Genomic DNA, 26,365 nt, shown 5'->3' with positions numbered 1-26,365 from the left:
TCAAAAAAGTAAAGATGAAAAATAAGATAATTTTCTGAAACATTCTATTAAACATTATCTTCTGCTTTTACATGGCTTAGCTCATCATGGTAACAGAGATATCATTAAAAAACATTGTTTAGCGCACCTGGGTGGCTCAGTTGGTTAAGCAGCCAACTCAGGATTTTAGCTCAGGTCATGACCTTATGGTCATGGAATCAAGCCAGCATGGGGCTCTTGCTGGGCAGGGGTCTGCTTGAAATTCTCTCCGTCTCCCTCTGCCTTTCCAACCCCCTCACCGGACCACAAATAAATAAATAAGTCTTTAAAAAAATTATTTAGTAGGGAAAAAGTCCCAATTTCTGTGAGGAATGATGTGTAAATTTCAACTTTCAAGGGTAACTACTATAAGAAAAAAATGTATAACAGAAATAACAGAATGAAAGTCAAAGTTTAAGAAATAAGTACATTGTGAAGATACTAAAATTGTACTAAATTAATTGTAACAAAAATACAGAAGAAAGTGGTCCATGGAAATAAGCATCCTAAAACAGTTCATATTATTTAACCAACTACAGATTAACTTGACATGTTACATTTCATACATACCTGATTCCTACTCTGAGCCAGTTTTTTCTTTAAGTCCTGTGCCTCATCTTCTAAATTCATACGACAACGTGATGTCACGTTCAGTGAAGACTCTGACATAGATAGTTTTTTTAGGGTATCGGCCAGGTCTTCTTGAAGTTTTCTCACAACTACCTAATAAGACATTTCTGTTACTGGTTTTATAAATCATCTTACTATTAAATTATGTTAACAATATATAACTTTAACCTATGTACTTGGAAAATTTCACTACAAACGTCAATTCATCTCCTTTTCCTAACATGTACACATTATGGCTGTTTAATGAATTTGGTTAAAGACACAAAAAGATGTTATCCTGCCTAGTCAGTATTATGGTACTTAGATAATTAATTCAGCCCCACTATCCATTCCTTGTGGATGAATTCTCCCAAAGCTTCCCAATCTACTGAAGTCTCAAAAAGAAATGGCTATATAGGTGGAACTAACTTTGGTAAATTCTACAGTATGAAATGTTTTCCCTCTTTTTTATTAGAGGCTTCAATTAATGTCGGAGTTCCTCACAGGTTCAATCCTCTGCTCAAATCCTTTTAACAGTTAACTATCTCAGAACATAAGTGAAGTCATTCTAATGGCCTTCAAGACCCTAGATGACTGGCTTTCACCTCTCTCCCTGACCTCCATTCCTGCTACACAAGAATCCTGCCACCCTTCATTAATCTGAAAATGGAGATCCAATGCCCAATTAATAAATTACAGAGATACAATTCTCTTTGTGTTGGACAAACTTATGCCCAAATGATAGTAATTGAGCTTTGAAATGAGCAAATTATTTGTAAAATTGCTTAAAAAATTATAAATAGCAGTGGGAAGATTAAATCAAATATAGTTTTGCTAAAGCTCATTACAGTCGTCCCAAATTATGATTTAATGAAAAGTAAGGGCCTTCAAAAGATTAAAAGGTCATAAGAATACATGATTTCAGACTAAAAATTCAAATTTATATAAATAAGAATAAAATTATGCCAACCTAAAATGTATAAAAAGCTACCATGTATAGCTTGCATAAATGTATTAATGTATAAAAGTATATATGTATGTATATATATACATATATTTATACTTATAAATATATACTTATACTTATGTATATATGTATAAAAAGTACTGAGATACTGTACTTTTTATTCAGTTCATTTGGGAAATCTGAAGCTAACTGTCAAGTTAACCCACTTAATTGAATCTCAATTTCAAAATATGCATGCTTTAAAAATCCTCTATGCTTGGAGTGTTGGCTTTTAAAATATATATACATATATACATGGAGAAAATATATATATATACAAACACACGTATATATACATATACATATACATATACAAGTGTCCTAGTCTTGGTTTCAGCTCAGGTCATGATCTCAAGGTTTTAAGATCAACCCTGAGTCAGGCTCTGCACTCAGAGTTGCTTGAGATTCTTATCCCTCCCTTTCCCTCCCCCTCTACACATTCCCCTACTCATGCTCTCTCTCTAAAAATAAATAAAATCTTAAAAAAAAAAAAAGCCAACATGCATATTTATCTCAATTTACCCTCCATCCCTTCATTCAGAAAATAGACATAGCGTTTATATGAGAAGCCAAGAATTCCAATAAATTAATGATCTTAGCTATAAATATCATAGTTCCTATTAGTATAAAACTAAATTTTTATCTACTTTATACCTAAGTAATATACATTAAATCAAAGGGATATTATAAATAATAGTGATGGAAATATGAAATTTTTATCAAAGACTTACCTGAGTGAAATTATTTCTTACAGTCCTCAGTTCCATATCTAGTGCTCTAAGATTAAGTTCAAGTTCTTGTTTCATTTCAACTTCTTTCTTATACTGCTCTTCTTTTCTTGTTAGTTGCTCCCGAATCTTTTCATATAACATTTCAGCAATTGCTCTGTTTTTGTTTTCTTGTTTTAAAGTAAATCTGCAAATAAATGTGCTTATTTTAAAATTTGTTTTGTAAGCAATAAAAAGCTCATGTTATGATCTGCTTCCACATATGCTGTTTTTTTATCCAAATGAAATTTCTGCATTCTCAATTTTTTTTCCTTTCTAGGGCTCATGTTTTTAATTTCTCACTTCAATCTCTTCCAAAAGATATATATATAGTTGAAAAGAAGCAATGAAAAAGCATTGTGCTGCTTAGTACTAAGTTTTAGTCAGTAATAACTGTGGGAGACATTGTAGGGAAAGGAATTTTGAAATTATTCAAGAAAGAATGGAAAATTATTGTTTTTTTCCACATAGTCATAATTACTCCTCCATTAGAAGAGATAATTTAGTTACTATTTAAAAAAGAGAAGTTGCTGTTTATAAAAAAGTTATAATCCACTACAAGTAAATTGCTACTTCATGAAACATCGCAGGTACAGCCGTGTAAGACAGTATCTGCAGATGCATTTACACAACATACACCTGCAGATTACTGTGATCCAGGACCAGGCTAGGGAGTCGAATATTTGTTGCCCTATAATTTTTATGTTTCTTCTTCTGCAATACTCTCAATTTACCTTATTGATTATTATTCATTTCATTTTTTTAAAGATTTTATTTATTTATTTGATAGAGAGAGCACAAAAAGGTGGAGTAGCAGGCAGAGGAAGAAGGAAAAGTAGGCTCCCCGCTGAGCAAGAAACCCAATGGGGGACTCAATCCCAGCACCCTGGGATCATGACCTGAGCCAAAGGCAGACACGTAACCAACTGAGCCATCCAGGTACCCCTTATCAGTTTTTTTTTTTATTAACATATAATGTATTATTTGTTTCCCCTACTATCCATTTAATAAATCATTTAAAAACCCCTTTTATAACAACACAGGATCTATATTAAGTAAACAATAAAGAGTAATATGTGCTTGCAACATAGGCTTTTGAATTAATTTTATCAACATATAAGAGAGATGCGAAAAAACATAGCAGTAGTCCTTTTCCATTTTACTTTTTAGTCACACTAAAATTAGTTTTAAAAAAACTAATTTTAAAAATGTTTTCTGTCTCGAGAAAAATGGCCATTTTATACCCTGTTGATGGGTCCAATTTAAAAATAGGATCAAAGAACTTTTTTAAAAATTTTTATACTTTAAGTAAACAATAGTACATTGAAGAATTTATTCCAAGTAACCAGAAATGTATAAACAGATTTATATAAAAAAACATTGCTTACAGCATTAATTAAAATATAGAAAAATGGGGGTAAAAAACCCAAAATTCAATTTGTTAAATAATGAGGTTTCCACATGGTGGATTTCTATATGATCATTAAAATTATATTTGGAATATTCATTAAATTATTAAAAGCTGTTAAGAATTTGCTGTATTATTTTGAAGAATCTCATACTTCACAATACTAAAGAAGTTTTCTTCCCTATAAAATCCCAGAAGGTAAGTTAGCAATTTTAAAACTTCTACACATCTGTAGTATAAAAGTAAATAATTCAAGGGGTGCCTGGCTGGCTCAACTGATAGAGCATGTGACTCTTGATCTCATGGCTGTGAGTTCAAGCCCCACATATATTGGGCGTGGAGCCTATCTTAAAAAAAAAAAAAAAAAAAAAGTAAATAGTTCAAGTATTTCCTTAAAACCAAGATATCATACCTCAAACGGTAGAGTTCTTGCTTCCATTCCACTTTTTGAAGCTCTAACTTCGATATCATTTCTTTTGTTTCTAATAGCTCCTTTTGTAGTTCATTAGCCTTATTTTCCATTTTTTTATTTTCTCTTTTAAGTTGTCCACAGTGATATTTTTTAAGTTCTATTAAGCTTTCATATGAAAGAACCGCCTCCTGGATTTTCAATAAACTGACAGGATCTACATCAGAGAAAAAACAAAAACAAATAAAATATATAGGGCACCTGGGTGGCTCAGCTGGTTAAGCATCTAACTCTTGGTTTCAGCTCAGGTCAGACATAATCCCAGAGTCGTTGGATCGAGCCCTGCATTGGGCTCCACTCATCATGGAGTCTGCTTGAGATTCTTTCCACCCTTCCTCCCTACCCCTCTGTTCTTTCCCACACCCCTAGTCATGCTCACTCTCAAATAAATTAATTAAATATTAAAAAAGAAAAAGAATAAAATATATGAGTACTTTTGCATATAAAGGACTGTATGCTTTCACATTCATTCATTCATACATTAAACAAATATATATTGAAGGATTTCAATATGAAATATATTACTGGGATGCCTGGGTGTCTCAGTTGGTTAAGCATCTGCCTTCAGCTCAGGTCATGATCTCAGGGTCCTGGGATCAAACTCTCCACTGGGCTCCCTACTCAGTGAGGAGTCTGCTTCTCTCCCTGCCCCTGCCCCTCCCCCCGCTTATGCACTCTGTCTCTCAAATAAATAAAATTTTTTAAAAAGCAAAAGATATTACACTAAGCTCTGCAGATCTCTGGCTTGTATTTAGCTTAAAGTCTAGGGAAGGAGAAAACAATTAGAAATTCAGATAGTTCCTATAATAAAAGAGTTCTATGATCACATAACATAACTTGATCTACGGTAGGAAGGGAAGATTTCCCTGAGAAAGAGATAACTGTTCTGAGAAATGAAGGAGGAGCAGGAAACACGTGAGCAAAGGAGGAAGGAGAGCATTAAAGACAGTCTACAGCATGTGCCAAAGTTCTATTGCAATCTGCTTCTGGCCAAGATGGAGTAACAGGTACTGATTTATCTTCCTACCTGAAAAAAGCCAAACAAAAACAGGTAAAATACACTTTAAAATCACTTTCAAGAAAAAGGAATTCAGGCAATGAAGGACAATGATCCCTGAAAACACAAGAAGTTAGCCTAACACATACTGGAGCTCACTGCCTTGGCACAATTTCCAGGCCATGACACAGGTGAAAAAACTGAGATAGACTCCACCAGACTCCCTGAGTTGAGGTGATGAAACTGAGTCCGGTGAAACCAAGACAGATGAGATCAGCGGTCAAAGCACTGGCGAGGAGAAAGCAGAAGAACGTACGAACCCTGGAGAACAGAAGAGTAATAACCAATGCATGCACGTAAGGAAATCTCCTGTGACCAGGGGAAAGATCCATCTGGAAAGAGCAGAGGAAACCCTGCCTGGTGCTCACACGGCACCAGGGGCAGTATCTATCCCCATTAGCCATGCTGGAAAAACTCATAACCCGCAGCACAATGAATAGCGTAAGTAGGTCGTGCCTCAGCAGTGGGGAATTATGAGCTCTAGGCTGAACACTACTCTGGATTCACCTAACAATTCATAAGAGCAGGACGGGAAAGGATCAAACTGTTTGTCACTAACTTAGCTAGAACTCCAAAGAAAGCATAAAAAGGTAAGTGGAGGCATAGAAGCTATTTTTTAAAAACTAAATAGCACTTACAGAGATGTAAATTATATCACACATGAAAAACACACTGGATTTTCCAATAAACACATATGAGACAGCTCAAAATAAAAGACTGAAGTTTGACATCTGAAAACTGTGAGAAGCTAATATACAATTTCCCAAAGAGGCAGAGGAAAGGAACTAGAAAAAAATATTCGAAGAAAAAATGAGGGGGGCACCTGAGTGGATTCATCAGTGGGCGTCTGCCTTCAGCTCAGGTCATGATCTCATGATCTCATGATCTCAGGGTCCTAGGATCAAGCCCAGTGTTGGACTCCCCAATTAGAGGGGAATCTGCTTCTCCCTCTCCTTCTGCCCCTCCCCCCTGGCTTGTGCTTGCACTCTCTCTCTCTCTCTCTCTCTCCTTCTCTCTCTCAAATAAATGAATAAAATCTTTAAAAAAAGAAAAGAAAAAATGGCCAAAACCTTTCTAAACTTAATGAAAACTATAAACCCACAGATCCAGAAGGATCTGGCTAGGAGTGAAGAAAAGAAAGTAAACCTTTATAATTTTCTTAAACGACATATGATGTGTTATAACATTACTAGATGGAGGACTATGATGCTTACGTCATATACTTTAGGCCCTAATCACCAAAATAGCAAAACTAAAGAGTTACAGCTAGTGAGCGAAATACATACATACACATAAACACATAAATAAAACTAAATCATAAAAATTACTTGCTTAATCCAAAAGAAATCAGAAAAAGAAGAGAATGGAATGAAGATTGGAAAGGACAAATTGAAGTCAAACAACATGATGACAGATTCAAATCAACTACATCAATAATCACATTAAATGAAAATGGTCTAAAAGTCTCAATGAAAAGGCAGACTGTCAAAATGGATAAAAAAGGAAGACCCAGCTATCTGCCACCTATAAAAAAAAATGCACTTTAAATGTAAAAACTACAAATGTGTTAAGAGGCCAGAAATATGATAGACCACACTAACACTTGGCAAAAGAAGGCTGAGCCTGAGCGGTTACATTAATACCAGACAAAATAGATTTCAAAGCAAAAACATTAGCAGCAATAAATAAGTTCATTTAATAATGATAAAAGGGTCAACTAAAGGAAGCATAATAAACCTAAATGTTTATACATCTATTAATAGGTTCAAAATACATAAAGTAAAAATTGACAGAACTTCAGAGAAACAAGCAAATTCACAATTATAGTCTGAGAGTTCAGTAGGCAGAAAATCAGCAAGGACATCGTAGACTTGAACACTACCGTTCTTCTCAAGCATCCGTGGAACACTTACCAAAAGAGACTATATTCTGGGTCATAAAATAAATTCTAATAAAAGGAGTAAGTCAAAAGAACTGAAGTCATAAGAGTGTGTTTTGTGACCACAAAGAAATCAAATTAGAAATCAAGAATAAAAATATCTCTGGAGAATACTCAAATATTTGCAAACTAATTAACGCACATCTAAATAAACCCTGGGTCAGAGCACCTGGGTGGCTCAGTTGGTTAAGTGTCTGCCTTCGGCTCAGGTCATGATCTCAGGGTCCTGAGATCAAGCCCCACACTGGGCTCCCTGCTTAGAGGGGAGTCTGCTCTAAGACTCGCTTGCTCTCGCTCTCTCTCTCTCACTCTCTATCTCTCTCTCTCAAATAAATAAAATCTTTAAATAACCCCTGGGTCAAAGAAGTAAGGAAAAAAGAAATTAGAAAATATTCTGAACTGAATGGGAATGAACATATAACACCTAAGAATTTCTGGAATCCTGCAGTAGCAGCACTCACATGAACATTTATAGCACTGAATGTATATACTAAAAAAGAAGAAAAGTCTCAAACTGATGACCTTTGGCTCCACCTGAAGAAATTAGTAAAATAGTAGTTAAAAAAAGTTTGATAAACTTTGGTTATGTAGAAAAATCTGACAGAATTTTTTAAAAAGCTACTAAAACTAATAAGTAAACTTACCAAGTTCAAGAATGAACCTGGATCCATACCCTGTATCATAAATAAAAAAGAACTCAAAATGGGAGTGCCTGCATGGCTCAGTCAGTTAAGTGGCTGCCTTTGGCTCAGGTCATGATCTCGGGTCCTGGGACTGAGTCCTGTGTCCAGCTCTCTGCTCAGCAGGGAGCCTGCTTCTCCCTCTCCCTCAGCCTGCCATTCCCCCTGCTCATGCTCTCCCTCTCTGTCAAATAAATAAATAAACAAATAAAATCTTAAAAAAAAAAAAAAAAAAGAACACAAACTGGATCTCATGGATCACGGATCTAAATGTAAGACCTAAAACTATTAAACTTTGTTATTCAACTGCAAAACTTCTAAATGAAAGCGTGAGAGAAAACTTCTGACCTTGTGCTAGGCAAAGATTTCTCAGATAGGAACACCAAAAGCAAAAATCTATAAAAGAACAAAGGTATAAACTGGACTTCATCAAAAAGAAAAACTGCTCTTCAAAAGATACTGCTGAGAGAATGAAAGGTCACAGACTGGGAGAAAATCTTTGCAAAAAAAAAATACAGGTGATAAAGGAACTATATCTAGAATATACAAAGAATTCTCAAAACTCAACAGGTAAGAAAACCTAATTTTTTTAAAGGTTTTATTTATTTGTTTGACAGACAGAGATCACAAGTAGGCAGAGAGGCAGGCAGAGAGAGAGGAGGAAGCAGGTTCCCCGCTGAGCAGAGAGCCCGATATCGGGGCCCGATCCCAGGACCCTGGTATCATGACCTGAGCCGAAGGCAGAGGCTTTAACCCACTGAGCCACCCAGGTGCCCCAAGAAAACCTAATTTTTAAAATGACAAAGGATTTGGACAGTTCAAAGAAGATATACAGATGGCAAATAAGCCCACGAAGATATGCTCAACATTATAAGTTATTAGGGAAATGTATATTAAAATCATAATGATACATATACTACAGACCCATCGGAACATCTAAGACTTAAAAAACTGACAATACTAAGTGTTCATGAATATATAGGGAGAAATCAGAACTCTTACACATTGCTAGTGGGAATTGGAAATGGTGCAACTACTTTAGAAAACCATTCGGCAGTTTCATAATGAGGGAATACAAAGAGACACGAGACTTAAGGGTTATTACCTGCCTGAATTACAGTTAAGGTTTCATATGCATATACATATGTCAAAACTATCAAATTATACACTTCATAATGTGCAGTTGCCCTAACTTAAGCTGTTGAGGGGAAAAAACCTCTATTATAAGAAAAAATATCTAAAACAGTGGCTGAGACACGGACAGAAGAATACGAAACAATCCAAGATGAAGCTGAGAACTGTGGTTTTTCACCCCAGAACGATGAGACGTAATAACTAAGCTTTAAGCAAGGGGGTCACGTGATGAAATATAAATTTTTAAAAATATATGGTAACTATGGTTGCAGTGTAGACCAAGATTCTGGGAAGTGGAATGCCAGGGAAAACAGTCCTGGGTCGTTTCAGTATTCTAGGACAAATGTAGTGGTAACCTGACCTGACCTTGGGTGAAGGCACAGAAGAGGAGAGTTAACACACATCAGGTGTGCCATTCCCATGACGAAAAACATAGTGGAAATTACAGCTCTTTGGCTAAGAGTATTCAACATTTCTCTATTTTCATATAAAACGTATTTCTGAGATGAGTAGCTCTATAACACATCAGTGTTGTATGGTACAGCACTAGACAAGAAGTGCACATATTACTATAGTAATGTACATACAAAGGCTTCATATTTACACAAGGGTCTTACCTTTACAATCCATGCCATGTTGTTCAATTAGCGACATGCAAATCATATAATTAGAGCAAGGCATGAGGAAACCCTCCGAAATTGTTTCAGATGACGGAGTGAAGTCATCAAAGTCATCCATAAAATCAATTTGCTTTTTGACCTACAAATAAATAATACTACTTCAAAATGTCCCCTAAATGTTGATAAAATATACTAAGTGTAGAGAGATGATAAATACCCGTATCTTTTTACAAGAGTAAAAAAAAGGTACTTTCAAAAGGACTGATTTTTATCAAAATGACCTTTATCAATAACTAGTGTTTCTGAACAACTTTTTCAACGTACATGTCTGTACAACAAAGGCAGATTTTCTCTTTTTTCACTATGCCTTTCCTAAAGTAATTTTTTATCATGGAATAATATTTCTGATAAACATTATTTATCAAAATAACGTAATAAAATAAAAATTTAAAAATAAATGAAAAAAATTATATGTATATATTTACCTTTTCCTTGTCACTAGATGTTTTCTTTGCAGATCTAAAAAAAAATCAATTATTTTCAGGCAAACATTAAATACTTAACATACAAAGAATATCTAAATCATATCTAAACTATATTATGAATAATGTTAACAAAGCATTAAATTTAGATCAAACTGACAAAAAGCAAAGGAAAATCATAACGTTACTTGCATTATTTGACATGAAGAAACATACCACATTTTTTGTCATCATTTTCAATAAAAACAAGCTTTTACTGGTTCTAAAAACTATTTGGAAAGTGCAAGTTAAGTTCTTATATGAAAGAAACCCTTTTTTGATAATCATGATATTAGTGTTTTGAGGATCTACTGTGTAAACACTATGCATTATTATGAAAACTTCACATGTTTTAAGGGTATTTTAAGCCTCACAACAATCTTATAAACGTAGGTAATTATATTGGGTATTTTACACAGGAAGAAAATGAGGCACAGAAAAAAGTAACTTCCCAAAGCTGGTACAGGTGGTCAGGAGTAGACCCAGAATTCAAATCCAGGAAATGTGCCTTCAAAACACGTGTTTTACAGTATATGGTGAAAGTAATATTTAAGTGTTTTTAAGTAATCTGATAGCAAATGAATCTATGCGTATTCCATTTTTAGCTATAATTGTAAATAATAATTCATGAATCTTAACCATTTTTTTAAATAAAAAACTTCATATGTAGGCAATATTGAAAATCTACTTTCAAACAACTCAAGATTTGCTTCTTCTAAATAAGTTGATCAATGGGCATTCATTTATTCATTCAACTGTTTATTCACAAACAGACACTTATTGAGTATACTATGTAGGTGTCAATGACACTGTTGGTACAGGAATCTTCAGCTTTGTAATTTAGAACTTTATAAACCAAAAGTAATAATCTATGATAGATTGATAGTTTATTTTTCAATTATAAATAAAATCTTTCCCCTTCCCCCAGAATCTAAACAAATATTAAGTAAATATAACCAGATAATTCAAAGTCCCTAATAAAACCATAGCTATTCATGATACTGTCAAAGGCACTGAATATCTAAAATTATCAAGGAATGGGGATGCCTGGGTGGCCCAGTGGGTTAAAGCCTCTGCCTTCAGCTCAGGTCATGACCCCAGGGTCCGGGATCAAGCCCCACAACGGGCTCTCTGCTCAGCAGGGAGCCTGCTTCCCTTCGTCTCTCTCTCTGCCTGCCTCTCTGCCTACTTGTGATCTCTGTTTGTCAAATAAATAAATAAAATCTAAAAAAATTATCAAGGAATGATTAGTTCTATTCAGAATGGCCTAAGGTTTGTATATTTACTATTATATGTATAGTTTTAAATGAATGAATGATAGTATCTGCATATTCAATTATATGAGAATACTCCACGGTGGAACCAATTCTGAATAAACAATTTCTTGACACAAAACTACATGAATAGGAGTACTAAGGACAATTACTATATCATCTTTAAAAGAATGTAATACAATCAATAAGCTTTCTAACATTTGGAAATGTGAAAAAAATTAAATAAAATAGCCATGCCTATCTCCATTGGATCATTTCCGGGAGCATACAAAGGTATTCTAAAAGCTCCCATCTTAAAATTAAAAAATAAAGAAAATTCTTTTGAACTCCACATTCTTTTTCATATCATCCATTTCTCTATTACCTTTCCCTGTAAAAATTCTTTAAGGAGTTCTTTATACTTATTCATTACAGTCCAGCTTCCATGGTGACTGTTGAAACTGCTCCTTGTCAAAGTCACTTGTCCTCATCTTAACCTTTCAAGCAGCGTGTCTGATATACTTGAGTATTTCTTGTCTTCACTTGTACCTACGCTACAGCATTTTATTTCCATAAAAAGTAATCACTGTTAAAATTCCTTCAGAAGGAAATAAAGAATTTGTAGATTTTACCTTCCTTCATCCTGATCCATTCCACTTGAAGTGTTGTCATCATTCATTTGTAGAGGATGAGAAATTAGAGAAGGGGCTTTCTCAAACCTTGATGTAATCACAGATTCTTTTGATGTTTGTTTTTCTTTATCCCCTTTCCTTACTTCTTTTATATCCAAAGCAGGAGCACTATTTTAAAAAAATCCATTTAAAACATCCATTAAAAAGCTAATGTTTTCGGGAGCCTGGGTGGCTCAGTTGGTTAAGCCACTTCCTTTGGCTCAGTGGTCTTCTCCCTTCTCATGCTCTTTCTTACTCTCTATCCCTCTCTCTCAAATAAATACTCGACCATTCTCTTATACCGTACACAAAGATAAACTCGAAATGGATAAAAGACCTCAATGTGAGGCAGGAATCTATCAAAATCCTAGAGGAGAACATAGGCAGTAACCTCTTCGACATCGGCCACAGCAACTTCTTTCAAGACATGTCTCCAAAGGCAAAGGAAACAAAAGTGAAAATGAACTTTTTGGGACTTCCTCAAGATAAAAAGCTTCTGCACAGCAAAGGAAACAGTCAACAAAACAAAGAGACAACCCATGGAATGGGAGAAGATATTCGCAAATGACACTACAGACAAAAGGCTGATATCCAAGATCTATAAAGAACTCCTCAAACTTAACACACACAAAACAGAAAATCACATCAAAAAATGGGCAGAGACATGAACAGACACTTCTCCAAAGAAGACATACAAATGGCTAATGGACACATGAAAAAATGTTCATCTTCAGTAGCCATCAGGGAGATTCAAACCAAAACCACATTGAGATACCACCTTATACCAGTTAGAATGGCCAAAATCAACAAGACAGTAAACAACAAGTGTTGGAGAAGATGTGGAGAAAGGGGAACTCTCTTACACTGTTGGTGGGAATGCAAGTTGGTGCAGCCACTTTGGAGAACAGTGTGGAGATTCCTCAAGAAATTAAAAATAGAGCTTCCCTCTGACCCTGCAATTGCACTACTGGGTATTTACCCCAAAGATACAGATGTAGTGAAAAGAAGGGCCATCTGTACCCCAATGTTCATAGCAGCAACGGCCACAACCCCCAAACTGTAGAAAGAGCCAAGATGCCCTTCAACAGACGAATGGATAAAGAAGATATGGTCCATATATACAACGGAATATTATGCCTCCATCAGAAAGGGTGAATACCCAACTTTTGTATCAACATGGACGGGACTGGAGGAGATTATGCTGAGTGAAATAAGTCAAGCAGAGAGAGTCAATTGTCATATGGTTTCACTTACTTGTGGAGCAAGTAATAACATGGAGCACATTGGGAGATGGAGAGGAAAAGTGAGTTGGAGGAAATCGGAGGGGGAGACAAACCATGAGAGTGGTGGACTCTGAGAAACAAACTGAGGGTTTTGGAGGGGTGGGGGTGGGGGGTTGGTTGAGCCTGGTGGTGGGTATTAAGGAGGGCACATATTGCATGGAGCACTGGGTGTGGTCCATAAACAATGAATCTTGGAGCACTGGGAAAAAATTAAATTTAATTTAAAAAAATCTTTTAAAAAATTTTTTTAAAGATTTAAAAAGCCAATGTTTTCTAATAATTTCACTGGTCAAGAATTAAAAAAAAACCAATTTTTTGTAAAATTCTGCTACCCATTTCGATTCATTTATTAGTTCACAGAACAGTTATGAAGTCCAACCATATATAAGCAAATACACATCCCTTGCTTCAAAGACTGATCAATATACAACTACAATACAATGTCTTTGTGGTGACAAAGCAGCTGTGGACCTCTTTGTAGGAGCTGTGGAACCAAGCACCATAAACCAAGGGACGTAGGAAAACTCTTGCCTACCCATGCATCAGATAACAGGCACACTCACTACAGTCCCAGCTATGGACCCAGCAATAGCCCATAGACTGGCTCCAGCCCCTTCCTCTCAACCACATCTGGGAGCCCCTGGAAAACACTTAGATAATCACCCATTGAAAAAAGAGCTTTTTTAGAAAAACTAGATTTCCTACAGTAAAGTTCCAGCACACCACCAGAGCAAAAACAAAACAAAACAAAACAAAATCGGGTTTGGATACACTGGAAAGGTAGTCATTAAAGGCTACTTCAAATGCAAAGACAGCAATGTAAAACTTCAAAGAATATAAAAAGTCAAGGAAATATGATACCACAAAATGATCACAATAATCTTCCAGTAATTGATTTCAAACACATGAAGATCAGTAGTTTATCCAAAAAAGAATTCAAAATAGCAGTTTTAAGTAAACTCAGTGAGCTACAAGAAAACACAAAAAGCCAATTCAGGGGTGCCTGGGTGGCTCAGTCTGTTAAGCACCTGACCTTTGATTTTGTTTCATGATCGCAAGGTCATGAGATCCAGCCCAGCATCAGCCTTATGCTCAGTGTGGAGTCTGCATGTCGCTCCCCCTCTGCTACTTGCCCGGCTCACACACATGCTCTCTCTAAAATAAATAAATAAACAAACAAAATCTTAAAAAACAAAACAAAACAAAAAAACAGTTCAATAAAATGAGAAAAATACTAGATGAACAAAATGAGAAGTTTAATAAAGAGTTGGAAGGGCACCTGAGTGGCTCAATGGGCTGAGCCTCTGCCTTCAGCTCAGGTCATGATCTCAGGGTCCTGGGATTGAGCCCCACATCGGGCTGTCTGCTCAGTAGGGAGCCTGCTTCCCCCTCTCTTCAGCCTGCCATTCTGCCTACTTGTGATCCCTCTCTCTGTGTCAAATAAATAAAAGCTTAAAAAAAAAATGCTGAGAGAAAAGAACTGCCAACCAAGAATACTTTATTGAGCAAAATTATCCTATAGAAATCAATCAAATCAAATCAGTAAGCTTGATACACATTAACAGAATGGGAAAAAAATTACATGATCATCTCAATATGTGCAGAAAAAGCATTTGACAAAATTCAACATCTTTTCATGATAAACACTCTCAATAAAGTGGGTACCAAAGTATCATACCTGAACATAACTAAGACCACATATGAAAAACCCACAGCTAACATCATACTCAGTGGCAAAACACTGAAAGTTTTTCCTCTAAGTTCAAGAATAAGACAAAGGCGCCCACCTTACCACTCGTATTAAACATCAGACTAGATAAAGAAATGAAAGGCATCCAGATCAGAAAAGAAGAAATCAAACTGTCTTTGTCTGCAGAGGATATGATCTTACATACAGAAAATCCTGAAGACACCACCAAAAAGCTGTTAGAACTAGCAAAGATGAAGGATACAATATCCACATATACAAATCCGTTACATTTCTATACATTAACCAAAAAAATCTGAAAAAGAAATTTAAAAATACCATTAACAAAAGCATCAAAAAGAACAAAATACTTAGGAATAAACTTAACCAAGGAGGTGAAAGATATGTACACTAAAATCTATGAGACTTTGATAAAAGAAACATCAGACACACAAATAGGAAGATATCTCATTATTCATGGATTAGAAAAATCAACATTAAATATCCACGTGACTCAAAGCCATCTGTAGATTCAATGCAATCCCTGTCAAAACTCCAGTGACATTTTTCAGAGAAATAGGAAAAAGAATACTTAAATTTATATAGAACAAAAAACACCCCAAATAAGCAAATCAGTCCAGGAAAGAACAAAGCTGGAAGCATCACACTTCCTGTTTTTGAACTGTTACAAAGGTACAATAATCAAAATAGGATGACCATTCATAAAAAAAAACAACAACACAAAACCCAAAGAAACAGAATCAAGAACCGGACAATAAACCCATGGATATAGTCAACTAAAATTTGATAAGGGAGCTGAGCACACTCAAGGAAGAAAAGATAATCTCTTCAATAAATGATCCTGAGAAAACTGGATATTCACATGCAGAGAATGAAACCGGACCCCTAACTTACACCACTCACAAAAATTAACCCAAACTGGATTAAAGACTTAAATATATAACCTTAAACCATAAAACTCCTACAAGAAAACAGGGGGAAAGCTCCCTGACATTGATGTTGGCAATGATTTTGGATGTGACATCAAAAGTACAAGCAACAAAAGCAGAATCGGTGGAACAAGCAATGTTTCTGCACGGCAAAAGAAACGAGCAACACTCTAGTTCCATTTACGTTGAATATATAGGGGAAGGAAAGGAAAAAATAAGATAAAAACAGAGATGGAAGCAAACCATAAGGGACTCTTAACTAGAGGAAACAAACAGGGTTGCTGGAGGGGAGGTGATGGGAAGATGGTCTAACTGTGCGGTGGGCATTAGGGAGGGCACTTGTGATGAGCACTGGGTGTTACATGCAGGTGATGAATCACTAAAGTCTACCCCTGAAACTAGTAATACAATATATGTTAACTAAGTTGAATTTATCTAAAAAACAAAGCAGAAACAAGTAACATAATGAAAAAGCAACCTACAGAATGGATGAAAATATGTGCAAACCATACTATCTGAAAAAAGGTTAATATGTAAAGTATATAAGAAATTCATAAAATTCAACAGCAAAAAACCAAATAATTCAATTAAAAACTGGGCAAGGCATCTTAATAGACAGCTCTCCTCAGAAGATATTCAAATGGCCAACAGGACCAAAAAATGGGCTCGACATCACTATTCATCAGGGAAATGCATATCAAAACCATAATGATATATCTATCACCTCACACCTAATAAAATGGCTTACAACAAAAAGGGAAGAGATACCACTGGCAAAGATGTACAGAAAAGGGAATCCTTACACACTGTCACAGGACTGTAAACTGGTACAGCCACTATGCAAAACAGTGTGGAGGTTCCTCAAGAAACTAAAAATAGAACTATCAGAATATCCAGTAATCCTATTTCTGGGAACATTCTGATGGAAATGAATCAGTATCTCAAAGAGGTACCTGCGCCTCTATGTTTACTGCAGCATTATTTACAACAGCCAAGACATGGAAACAACCTACATGCCCATCAGGGGATCCACGGATTTAAAAATGTGGTGTATATATATATAGGAGAAGGGAGTTGAGGGAAATTGGAAGGGGAGGTGAACCATGAGAGACTATGGACTCTGAAAAACAACCTGAGGGTTTTGAAGGGGCGGGGGGGTGTGAGGTTGGGGGAACCAGGTGGTGGGTATTAGGGAGGGCACAGATTGCATGGAGCACTGGGTGTGGTGAAAAAACAATGAATACTGTTACGCTGAAAATAAATAAAAAATTTAATTAAAAAAATGTGGTATATATTTACCATGGAATATTTTTAGCCACAAAAAAAAGAGGGAAACCCTGCCATCTGCGACAGCATGAATGAACCTTGAGGGAATTAAGCTAAGTGAAGGAAGTCATCCAAAAAGACAAATACTCTATAATCTTACACATGGAATCTTGAAAAAAACACATTTATAGACTTGTGGTTGCCAGGGGTAGGAGGCTGAGGGAAATGGATAGATATTGGCTCAAGGGTACAAACTTCCCATTACAAGATTAGTAAGATCTGAGGGTCTAATGTACAGAATGGTGATTACAGTTAATAATACTGCTCCCTATTTGAAAGTTACTAAAAGAGTTGCTAAAAAAGAAATGATAATTATGCGAGGTGATAGAGTTATTAACACTATTATCATTTGACAATATAAAAGAGTATTAAAGTAATACAGGTATACCTTACACCTACACAGTTATCTGTCAATTAGACCTCAAAAAATCTGGACAAAATTCAACAATACTCACATGTCAAAAATAGCAATAATCTGATTAATTTTGTTTGAAAATAAAATTATTTGAGGGTGCCTGGATGGCTCAGTCGGATAAGGTCTGACTTCAGCTCAGGTCATGATCTCCAGGTCCTGGGATCGAACCCCAAATCAGGCTCCCCGCTGAGCTTCGCCCTCTCCCTTTGCCCCTCCCTCCTGCTCATACTCTCTCTCACACAAATAATTTCTTCTTGATTTTCTTAAAGAAAATGATTTGGTAACTTTTGTATACTTTTACCTTACTATTTAATCCTAACATAAAAAGCTAGATTTACTAATACAAAATTATAATTACTTTTTCATGGACTAAATGCATGCAAGAGAATATTATTAGCATATAGCTACCTAAACTCACAAAAAGACTAAATTTCCCACAAGAGATGATTAATTTAGGAATTGAACATGAGCCCCTCAGAGCACTGAAAACAAAAACAAAGCTAGCAATTACTGTTTTAAAACTGTTAAACAGATAACTATTCTAGTTAAAATTTAACATCCAAAAAAGAAGGATCTTCCTGAAAGCAATTATTGAACAATCTCTCTCGACCTAAATTTCAAAAATAAATCTATAATTACAGAATATGAAATAGCTTTCATTTTGAACACAGTTGATAGAAGCAACTTTTAAATAGAAAAAATCTAGTTAAAGTCGCCTCAAACTTAGGGTGGGGGGAACCCAAATAGGAATAGGAAGCCATAGTAACAAGAAGCCACCATATGCAGTTTTAAATGCGTGTAATTGATCAATGCCTACTGGCCTCACTCACCAATCAGGCAATGCCAGCTCCTCCTTTCTAAAAGAAAGCCAATATGGAACAAAATCACTCCAATACACATGCCTCGAGTGCCAACCAACCAACCAACAGTCTCACCCAAATTACCATGGTGTTTCAGATGATGACAAACCACTTAATTCTCTGAAAGTCCCCCAAACCTTAAACTCTACTCTTCCCAAAACCCTATATAAGAATAGCAGACTGCTCTGTCAGAAAAGACTGACCAGCATAGTTCTCTCTTACTAGTAGGCAATAAATTCCAGCTTCATCTTCTTAGTTTACATATTGAGGGCTCATAATCCTTTTGCAAGAATTGTTAAAATCTTATAATAATTTACAATCATATTTCATTTTCCCTAATAAAATATAAATGAAGTTTGTGATTCCTTTGATCCATTTTACTATAATTAAAGCTAACATAAATACCAGTAAAAGAATAAGTAGCAAGTAACCACAATATTGGGCCCCCCAAAAATTAAAAAAAAATGCATACAACTGACAGGTTAAGTTGTCAGAAGGGACCCATGTCAAACTTTCCTTTTGTTTAAGTGAGAATCAGTATTATGTTAAAAACAATACATGCAGGTTAAACCCCATTCACGCAATAAACATTTATTGAATAGAACTATATATGCTAGAACATTTTCTAGGCACTGAGAACATGGCAATGAACAGATAAAAATCCTATTCATGAGTGAAGTAAACACAAAAAACAATAAACTACACAGGCAAAATAGCCAGTAGTAGAGGAGAAAAACTAAAGCAGAGAAATCAAATTTTGATGTGCTATAGGATAACCAAGAAATCAGGATATTTCCCAAAATATAGGATAACCAAGAAATCGGGATAACCAAGAAAGGCCTTAATTTTTTTTAAGATTTTATTTATTTATTTGACAGAGAGAGAGATCACAAGTAGGCAGAGAGGCAGGCGGCGGGGCGGGGGTGGGGGGCGGCGGAGCAGGCCCCCCACTGAGCAGAGAGCCCGATGCAGGGCTTGATCCCAGGACCCCCGCATCATGACCTGAGCTGAAGGCAGAGACTCAACCCACTGAGCCACCCAGGCACCCCGAAATGCCTTAATTTTTAAGCAAAAATTAAATTTAAAAAAAAAAAAAAAGGAAGAAGCAAGGAGCAAGCAAGCCATAAGAGTATTATTGATGGGAAAAGCACTCCAGACAGAGTCAACAGGAAGTAGAGAGGTAAGCTCAAAGTGTTTATAGTGAGAAAAAAAAAAAAAAGTGAAACATTCAGTGTACCTCAGCAGAGTGAAAAGGACAGAAAATAGGAGTTCAAATCAAGGAGAGGTAGTAAGCAATAGGGAGAGACCTGAGATGAATAGATCACACAAGGCCTTGTAGGTGTTAGAAAGAACTTCGGCACATACTCTGAGCGAAATGGGAGGCAACTGGGGTTTGAGCAGAGGAAGACATAATCTGACTTATGTTTTAAAAGATCCACTGTGTTTAGAATTAATGGAAAAAGAAAAGGCAAAAGAACAAACAAACAAGAAGACCAATTAGTTAATTATTACACCAATACAGACAACAGATGACAGTGGCTTGGTCATGGAGGATGTGTTTGGCTTCTGATTATATTTTGAAGGAAGACCTGACAAGATTGGCTGACAGATTAGATGGGGCATGTATGAAAAAGAAAAAGACAGGAGTCAAAGATGATACCAAGTTTTTTGGCAGAGCAACTAGAAGAATTGTCATTAACTTAATTAGGAAAGACAAGAAAGGCAGGTATAAGAAAGAATATCAGTAGTTCAATTTTGGGCATGTTAAGTTTGCAATACCCAATAACTATCCCCCAAAATATCAAATAGGTGGTTTTATGTGTAAGTCTGGAATTCCACAGAGAGATGTGGGCTGGAGATACAAACTTGAGGGTCATTAGAATAGACAAGATAGTAAAAGTCAATGGGACGCCTGGGTGGCTCAGTTGGTTGGGCAGCTGCCTTCGGCTCGGGTCATGATCCCAGCGTCCTGGGATCGAGTCCCACATCGGGCTACTTGCTCCGCGGGGAGCCTGCTTCTCCCTCTGCCTCTGCCTGCCACTCTGTCTGCCTGTGCTCGCTCGCTCTCTCTCTAACAAATAAGTAAATTAAAAAAAAAAAAATAGTAAAAGTCAAGAGAAAGAAAATCAAGGACTGATTCCTGGAAGGAGAATCAGGAGAATGAGGAGAAAGAAGCAAATCAGGCTGAGATGTACAGACTAGAAAGGCAGGGGGAAACCAGGTGAGTGAGTGATATTCTGAAAGCTACATGACGACAGAATTTTGGAGAAGAGAGTTTTCCAATGGGTCAAATATTGCTGATAGGTTAAAAAAAAAAGAGATCTAAGAAATTATGTCTAGATTTATTAAAATGAAAATCAGTGGTAACCTTTGAAAAATCAATTTTGGAGTAATGGGAGTGAAAATTACTAGTGAGAATTCAAGAGCGAATGGGAGGGAAGTAAGGATCACTGAGTGTACGTGGTTCTTTTAAGGATTTCATAGCTAAGTGGAATGATCACAGATGACTCAATTTTCTTGTTTAGTTCAATCCTTACACAATGATGATATAGTATTTTTGTAATATTTTGAAATTTTTTAAATTGCATACATGTAGCACTAATTTTTTTTTTTATGTGCCTGACCAAGGGGACGCCTGAGTGGCTTAGCCGGTTAAGTCTTCGACTCTTGGTTTTGGCTCAGGCCATGATCTCAGGGTTGTGGGATCAAGCCCTGCACAGGGCTCTGCTCTCAGTGCCAAGCCCGCTTGTCCCTCTCCCCACCACTGCACCTCACCCCCCCACTCTCTCTCTAATATAAACAAATAAAATCTTTTTTAAAAGCCAAACCAAAGCATTAAATAATTCAGGAAATTATACAAGCAAAAGACTCCTTAAAAATTTTCTAGATATATAATATTATATAAACTGATTATCATTTTTCTCATGCTTAGAAAGACCACAGAAAAACTCTAAGTTCCAACAGCAGTATTTCATGCTTGATAAAAATCATCTAACTCTAGGATATCTTCTACTATCCAAAATCATTAGTCATATTAAAATTCTGTAAGGAAAGTACAAGGGGTTTAGAATGTAGAAAATATTCCTATTTTGTAAACTGAATTCTCATAAATTCTATAATATGAAGTCACTATTGAAAATTTTGGTGAGGCGCATGTAGAAATAGATTCTCTTTAAAAAGGAAGGATAATATGCTGGGGTGGGGGGAGGGAGAGGGGGGTGGGGTTATGGACATTGGGGAGGGTATGTGCTATGGTGAGTGCGGTGAAGTGTGTAAACCTGGCAATTCACAGACATGTACTCCTGGGGATAAAAATACATTATATGTTTATTTAAAAAATAATAATAAATTAAAAAATTAAAAATAAAATAAATTAATTTTTTTAAAAAAGGAAGGATAATAGCATGCGTGCATGGTACCTTAAGAAGAAGATTCAACGCATTAGCAACATCTTGGTTTATAGCACAGAGATCAAATCAAATGTTTGTATAGAACATGGGACAAGTTGCTATATGAAATCTCTTGGTAATACTCAGACCAATTTGAGGGTCCAACATTTGAGCACTCATGCATTAGGAACCAAAACCAAAACCTAGTGACTAGCAATTTCGTTGGTAATAAGAGTGCCAGTATAGCAGGTAACTTCCTTTTGCAACACAGCAGATTTTAAAAGTATTCCATTTTTCACAAAACTCGACCATTCTCCTACACCATACACAAAGATAAATTCTAAATGGATGAAAGACCTCAATGTGAGACAGGAATCCATCAAAATCCTAGAGCAGCACATAGGTAGTAACCTCTTCGACATCAGCCACAGCAACTTCTTTCAAAACATGTCTCCAAAGGCAAGGGAAACAAAAGTGAAAATGAACTTTTGGGATTTCCTCAAGATAAAAAGCTTCTGCACAGCAAAGGAAACAGTCAACAAAACAAAGAGACAACCCACGGAATGGGAGAAGATATTCGCAACTGACACTACAGATAAAAGGCTGGTATCCAAGATCTATAAAGTACTTTATATCCAAGAGGCTGGTATCCAAGATCTATAAAGTACTTCCCAAACTTCACACCCAAAAAACAAATAATCAAGTCAAAAAATGTGCAGAACAACAGACACATGAAAAAGTGCTCCACATCACTCAGCATCAGGGAAATACAGATCAAAACCACAATGAGATACCACCTCACACCAGTCAGAATGGCTAAAATTAACAAGTCAGGAAATGACAAATCCTGGCGAGGATGCGAAGAGAGGGGAACCCTCCTACACTGTTGGTGGGAATGCAAGCTGGTGCAACCACTCTGGAAAGCAGCATGGAGATTCCTCAAAAAAGTGGAAAAGAGAGCTACCTTATGACCCAGCGATCGCACTATGGGGTATTTACCCTAAAGATACATATGTAGTGATCCGAAGGGGCATGGGCACCTGAATGTTTATAGCAGCAATGTCCACAATAGCCAAACAATGGAAAGAACCTCAATGTCCATCAACAGATGAATGGATAAAAATGATGCGGGGTATATATATATATATATATACACACACACACACACACACACACACACACATATATATACACACATATACATATATATGTGTGTGTGTGTGTGTGTATGTGTGTATATATATATATATGTATATATATATATAATGGAATAGTATGCAGCCATCAAAAGAAATGAAATCTTGCCATTTGTGATGACATGGATAGAACTAGAGGGTATTATGCTGAGTGAAATAAGTCAATCAGAGAAAGACAACGATCATATGATCTCCCTGATATGAGGAAGTTGAGAGGCAACATGGGGGACTTAGGGGGTAGGAAAGAAATAAATGAAACAAGATGGGATCGGGAGGGAGACAAACCATAAGAGACTCTTAATCTCACAAAACAAAGTGATGGTTGCTGGGGGGAGAGGGGTAGGGAGAGAGTGGTTGGGTTATGGACATTGGGGAAGGTATATGCTATAATGAGTACTATGAAGTGTGTAAACCTGGCAATTCACAGACCTGTACCCCTGGGGCTAATAATACATTATATGTTAATAAAAAAATAAAAAATTATATTAAAAAATGAGAAGACATGAACAGACACTTCTCCAAAGAAGACATACAAATGGCTAACGGACACATGAAAAAATGTTCATCATCATTAGCCATCAGGGAAATTCAAATCAAAACTACATTGAGATACCAACTTATACCAGTTAGAATGGCCAAAATTAACAGGACAGGAAACAACAAGTGTTGGAGAGAATGTGAGAAAGGGGAAACCTGTTACACTGTTGGGAATGCAAGTTGGTGCAGTCGCTTTGGAAAATAGTGTGGAGGTTCCTCAAAAAGTTAAAAACAGGGCGCCTGGGTGGCTCAGTGGGTTGGTCCTCTGCCTTCGGCTCAGGTCATGATCTCAGGGTCCTGGGATCGAGTCCTGCATCGGGCTCCCTGCTCGGCAGGGAGCCTGCTTCCTCCTCTCTCTCTCTCTCTGCCTGCCTCTCTGCCTACTTGTGATCTCTCTCTGTCAAATAAATAAATAAAAATCTAAATATATATATATATAATATATATAATATATATATATAAAATCTAAATATATATATATAATATATATTTTATATATATATAAAAAGTTAAAGCAGAGCTACCCTAACACCCAGCAATTGCATTACTGGGTATTTACCCCAAAGATACAGATGTAGTGAAAAGAAGGGCCATATGCATCCCAATGTTCATAGCAGCAATGTCTACAATAGCCAAACTGTGGAAGGAGCAGAGGTAACCTTCAACAGATGAATGGATAAAGAAGATACGGTCCATATATACAATGGAATATTCCTCAGCCATCAAAAAGGATGAATACCAACATCTGCATCAACGTGATGGAACTGAAGGAGATTATGCTGAGTGAAATAAATCAAGCAGAGAAAGACAATTATGACATGGTTTCACTTATTTGTGGAACATAAGGAATAGCATGGAGGAATTAGAAGGAAGGGAAAAATGAAGGGGGGAAAATAAGAGGGGGAGATGAACCATGAGAGACTATGGACTCTGGGAATCAAACTGAGGGTTTTAAAGGGGAATGGGGTGGGGGAGTTGAGTGAGCCCAATGATGGGTATTAAGTAGGGCATGTATTGCATGGAGCACTGGGTGTTATACACAAACAACGAATCACAGAACACTACATCAAAAACTAATGATGGACTGTATGGTGACTACCATAGCGTAATTAAAAAAAAGAAAAAGAAAAAGAAATGCTGGGGTAGAAAAATAAATAAGTAAATAAAAGTATTCTAAAATTTGCATAAAACATGACATCAAACCAAAAACTTTAAATATACTTTGTTAAACAATCAGTACCTTGTAGACCTAAACTCATTTTTTCAAACAGTCGCGTACTACATTGTTTTACAGGGGTGAAAGTTTACTTCCCTATTGACAGATACTTAGACTATCTCCAACTTTTTATATGAAAATAATGCTATAATAAATATCCTTAACATATGTCATATTTTATATATATATATAAATGTATAATAAATGTCCTTAGAATGTGTGTGTGTGTGTGTGTGTTTACACAAGTCATGTTTTCCTATAGGATCTAGTCCTAGCAATGAAGTTCTTGGGATAAGAGGTCAGAATATATAAAATTTTTGAAACACACTGCTAAATCACCCTTCGGAAGGGCTTTACCAATTTTATTTAACAACAGTGTATAAGAATGCCCTTTTCTTCACATTTGCTAACTTTGGTTGTTAATTTTTTAATAAAATATTTATCACTATGATAGCAAAAAATGGTATCTCATTATTTAAATTTTTCTGATTAGCACCCAAGATGAAATAGCCTTACTAAAAAACATAAAATTTGTTAATCATGAATGTTAGCTCCAACTAGAATTTGTTTTATAGGAAAATAATAATTACCTACTATTTAAGCATTGCTATAGGCTTACCCATCAGATTCTTCATTTTCCATAATAGGACATAGGTTGTTATCAGTTTTTCCACTCCCTCTTTGATGCATTAGTCCAGCAGCAGCAGAAGCATATACGCTTTCTAATACTGCCATTTCATCATTTTGGTGCTTCTCCGTTTCTTCAATCTTTAATGGAAGTTTGATAAGAAGGATAATCGTTACTAGTTTATTCATTAAAATGAACTTTTTTCATTAATTATACATGTTTTAAAGATTTTATTTATTTATTCATCAGAGAGAGAGAGCGCACAAGCAGGAGGAGGTGCCAGCAATGGGAGAAGCAGGCTCCCTCCTGAGCAGGGAGCCCAATGCAGGACCCCATCCCAGGACCCTGGGATCATGACCCAAGCCAAAGGCAGGCTCTTAACCAACTGAGCCACCCAGGCATCCCAGAACTTTTTTCATTAATTATATCATTTGACTCTTAGTTTGTCCTAATTTTAATTGATAAAAATATTTTGTGCTTATCATTACAAGTAACTGCAATTTTTATAAATTCTGCTTCATTTCTGTGTCAATAAAAAGAGAGGAATTGGGACACGTGGATACCTTGTTGGCTAAGTATCTGCCTTGGGCTCAGGTCATGATCCCAGAGTCCTGGGACAGAGTTCAGGCCTGCTTCTTCTGCCAGGACTTCCCCCTGCTTGTGTGCACATGCTGTCTCTCTCTCTCTCTCTCTCTCTCACTCTCTCTCTGACAAGTAAATAAAATC

At 36.2% G+C, this 26,365-nt stretch overlaps 1 protein-coding gene across 1 annotated transcript in view; it reads right to left on the bottom strand.

The window, feature by feature from the left end:
• Window positions 1-26,365, bottom strand: part of LOC308347644 (ankyrin repeat domain-containing protein 26-like) — a 98,448-nt gene that overhangs the window by 32,314 nt on the left and 39,769 nt on the right. The window contains exons 8-14 of the mRNA XM_080811233.1: window positions 25,631-25,779; window positions 12,114-12,281; window positions 10,193-10,226; window positions 9,705-9,846; window positions 4,221-4,434; window positions 2,365-2,548; window positions 589-741 (exon numbers count right to left, since the gene is read on the bottom strand). Of these exons, the coding sequence (XP_080667359.1) occupies window positions 589-741; window positions 2,365-2,548; window positions 4,221-4,434; window positions 9,705-9,846; window positions 10,193-10,226; window positions 12,114-12,281; window positions 25,631-25,779 (1,044 nt within the window). The remainder of the gene's footprint in view (window positions 1-588; window positions 742-2,364; window positions 2,549-4,220; window positions 4,435-9,704; window positions 9,847-10,192; window positions 10,227-12,113; window positions 12,282-25,630; window positions 25,780-26,365) is intronic.

This window comes from Martes martes, assembly GCF_963455335.1.
Source record: "Martes martes genome assembly, chromosome: 8".
Classification (NCBI taxonomy): Eukaryota; Metazoa; Chordata; class Mammalia; order Carnivora; family Mustelidae; genus Martes; species Martes martes.
The sequence above is the reverse complement of the archived record's forward strand: the minus strand, read 5'-3'. Positions and strand labels throughout refer to the sequence as shown.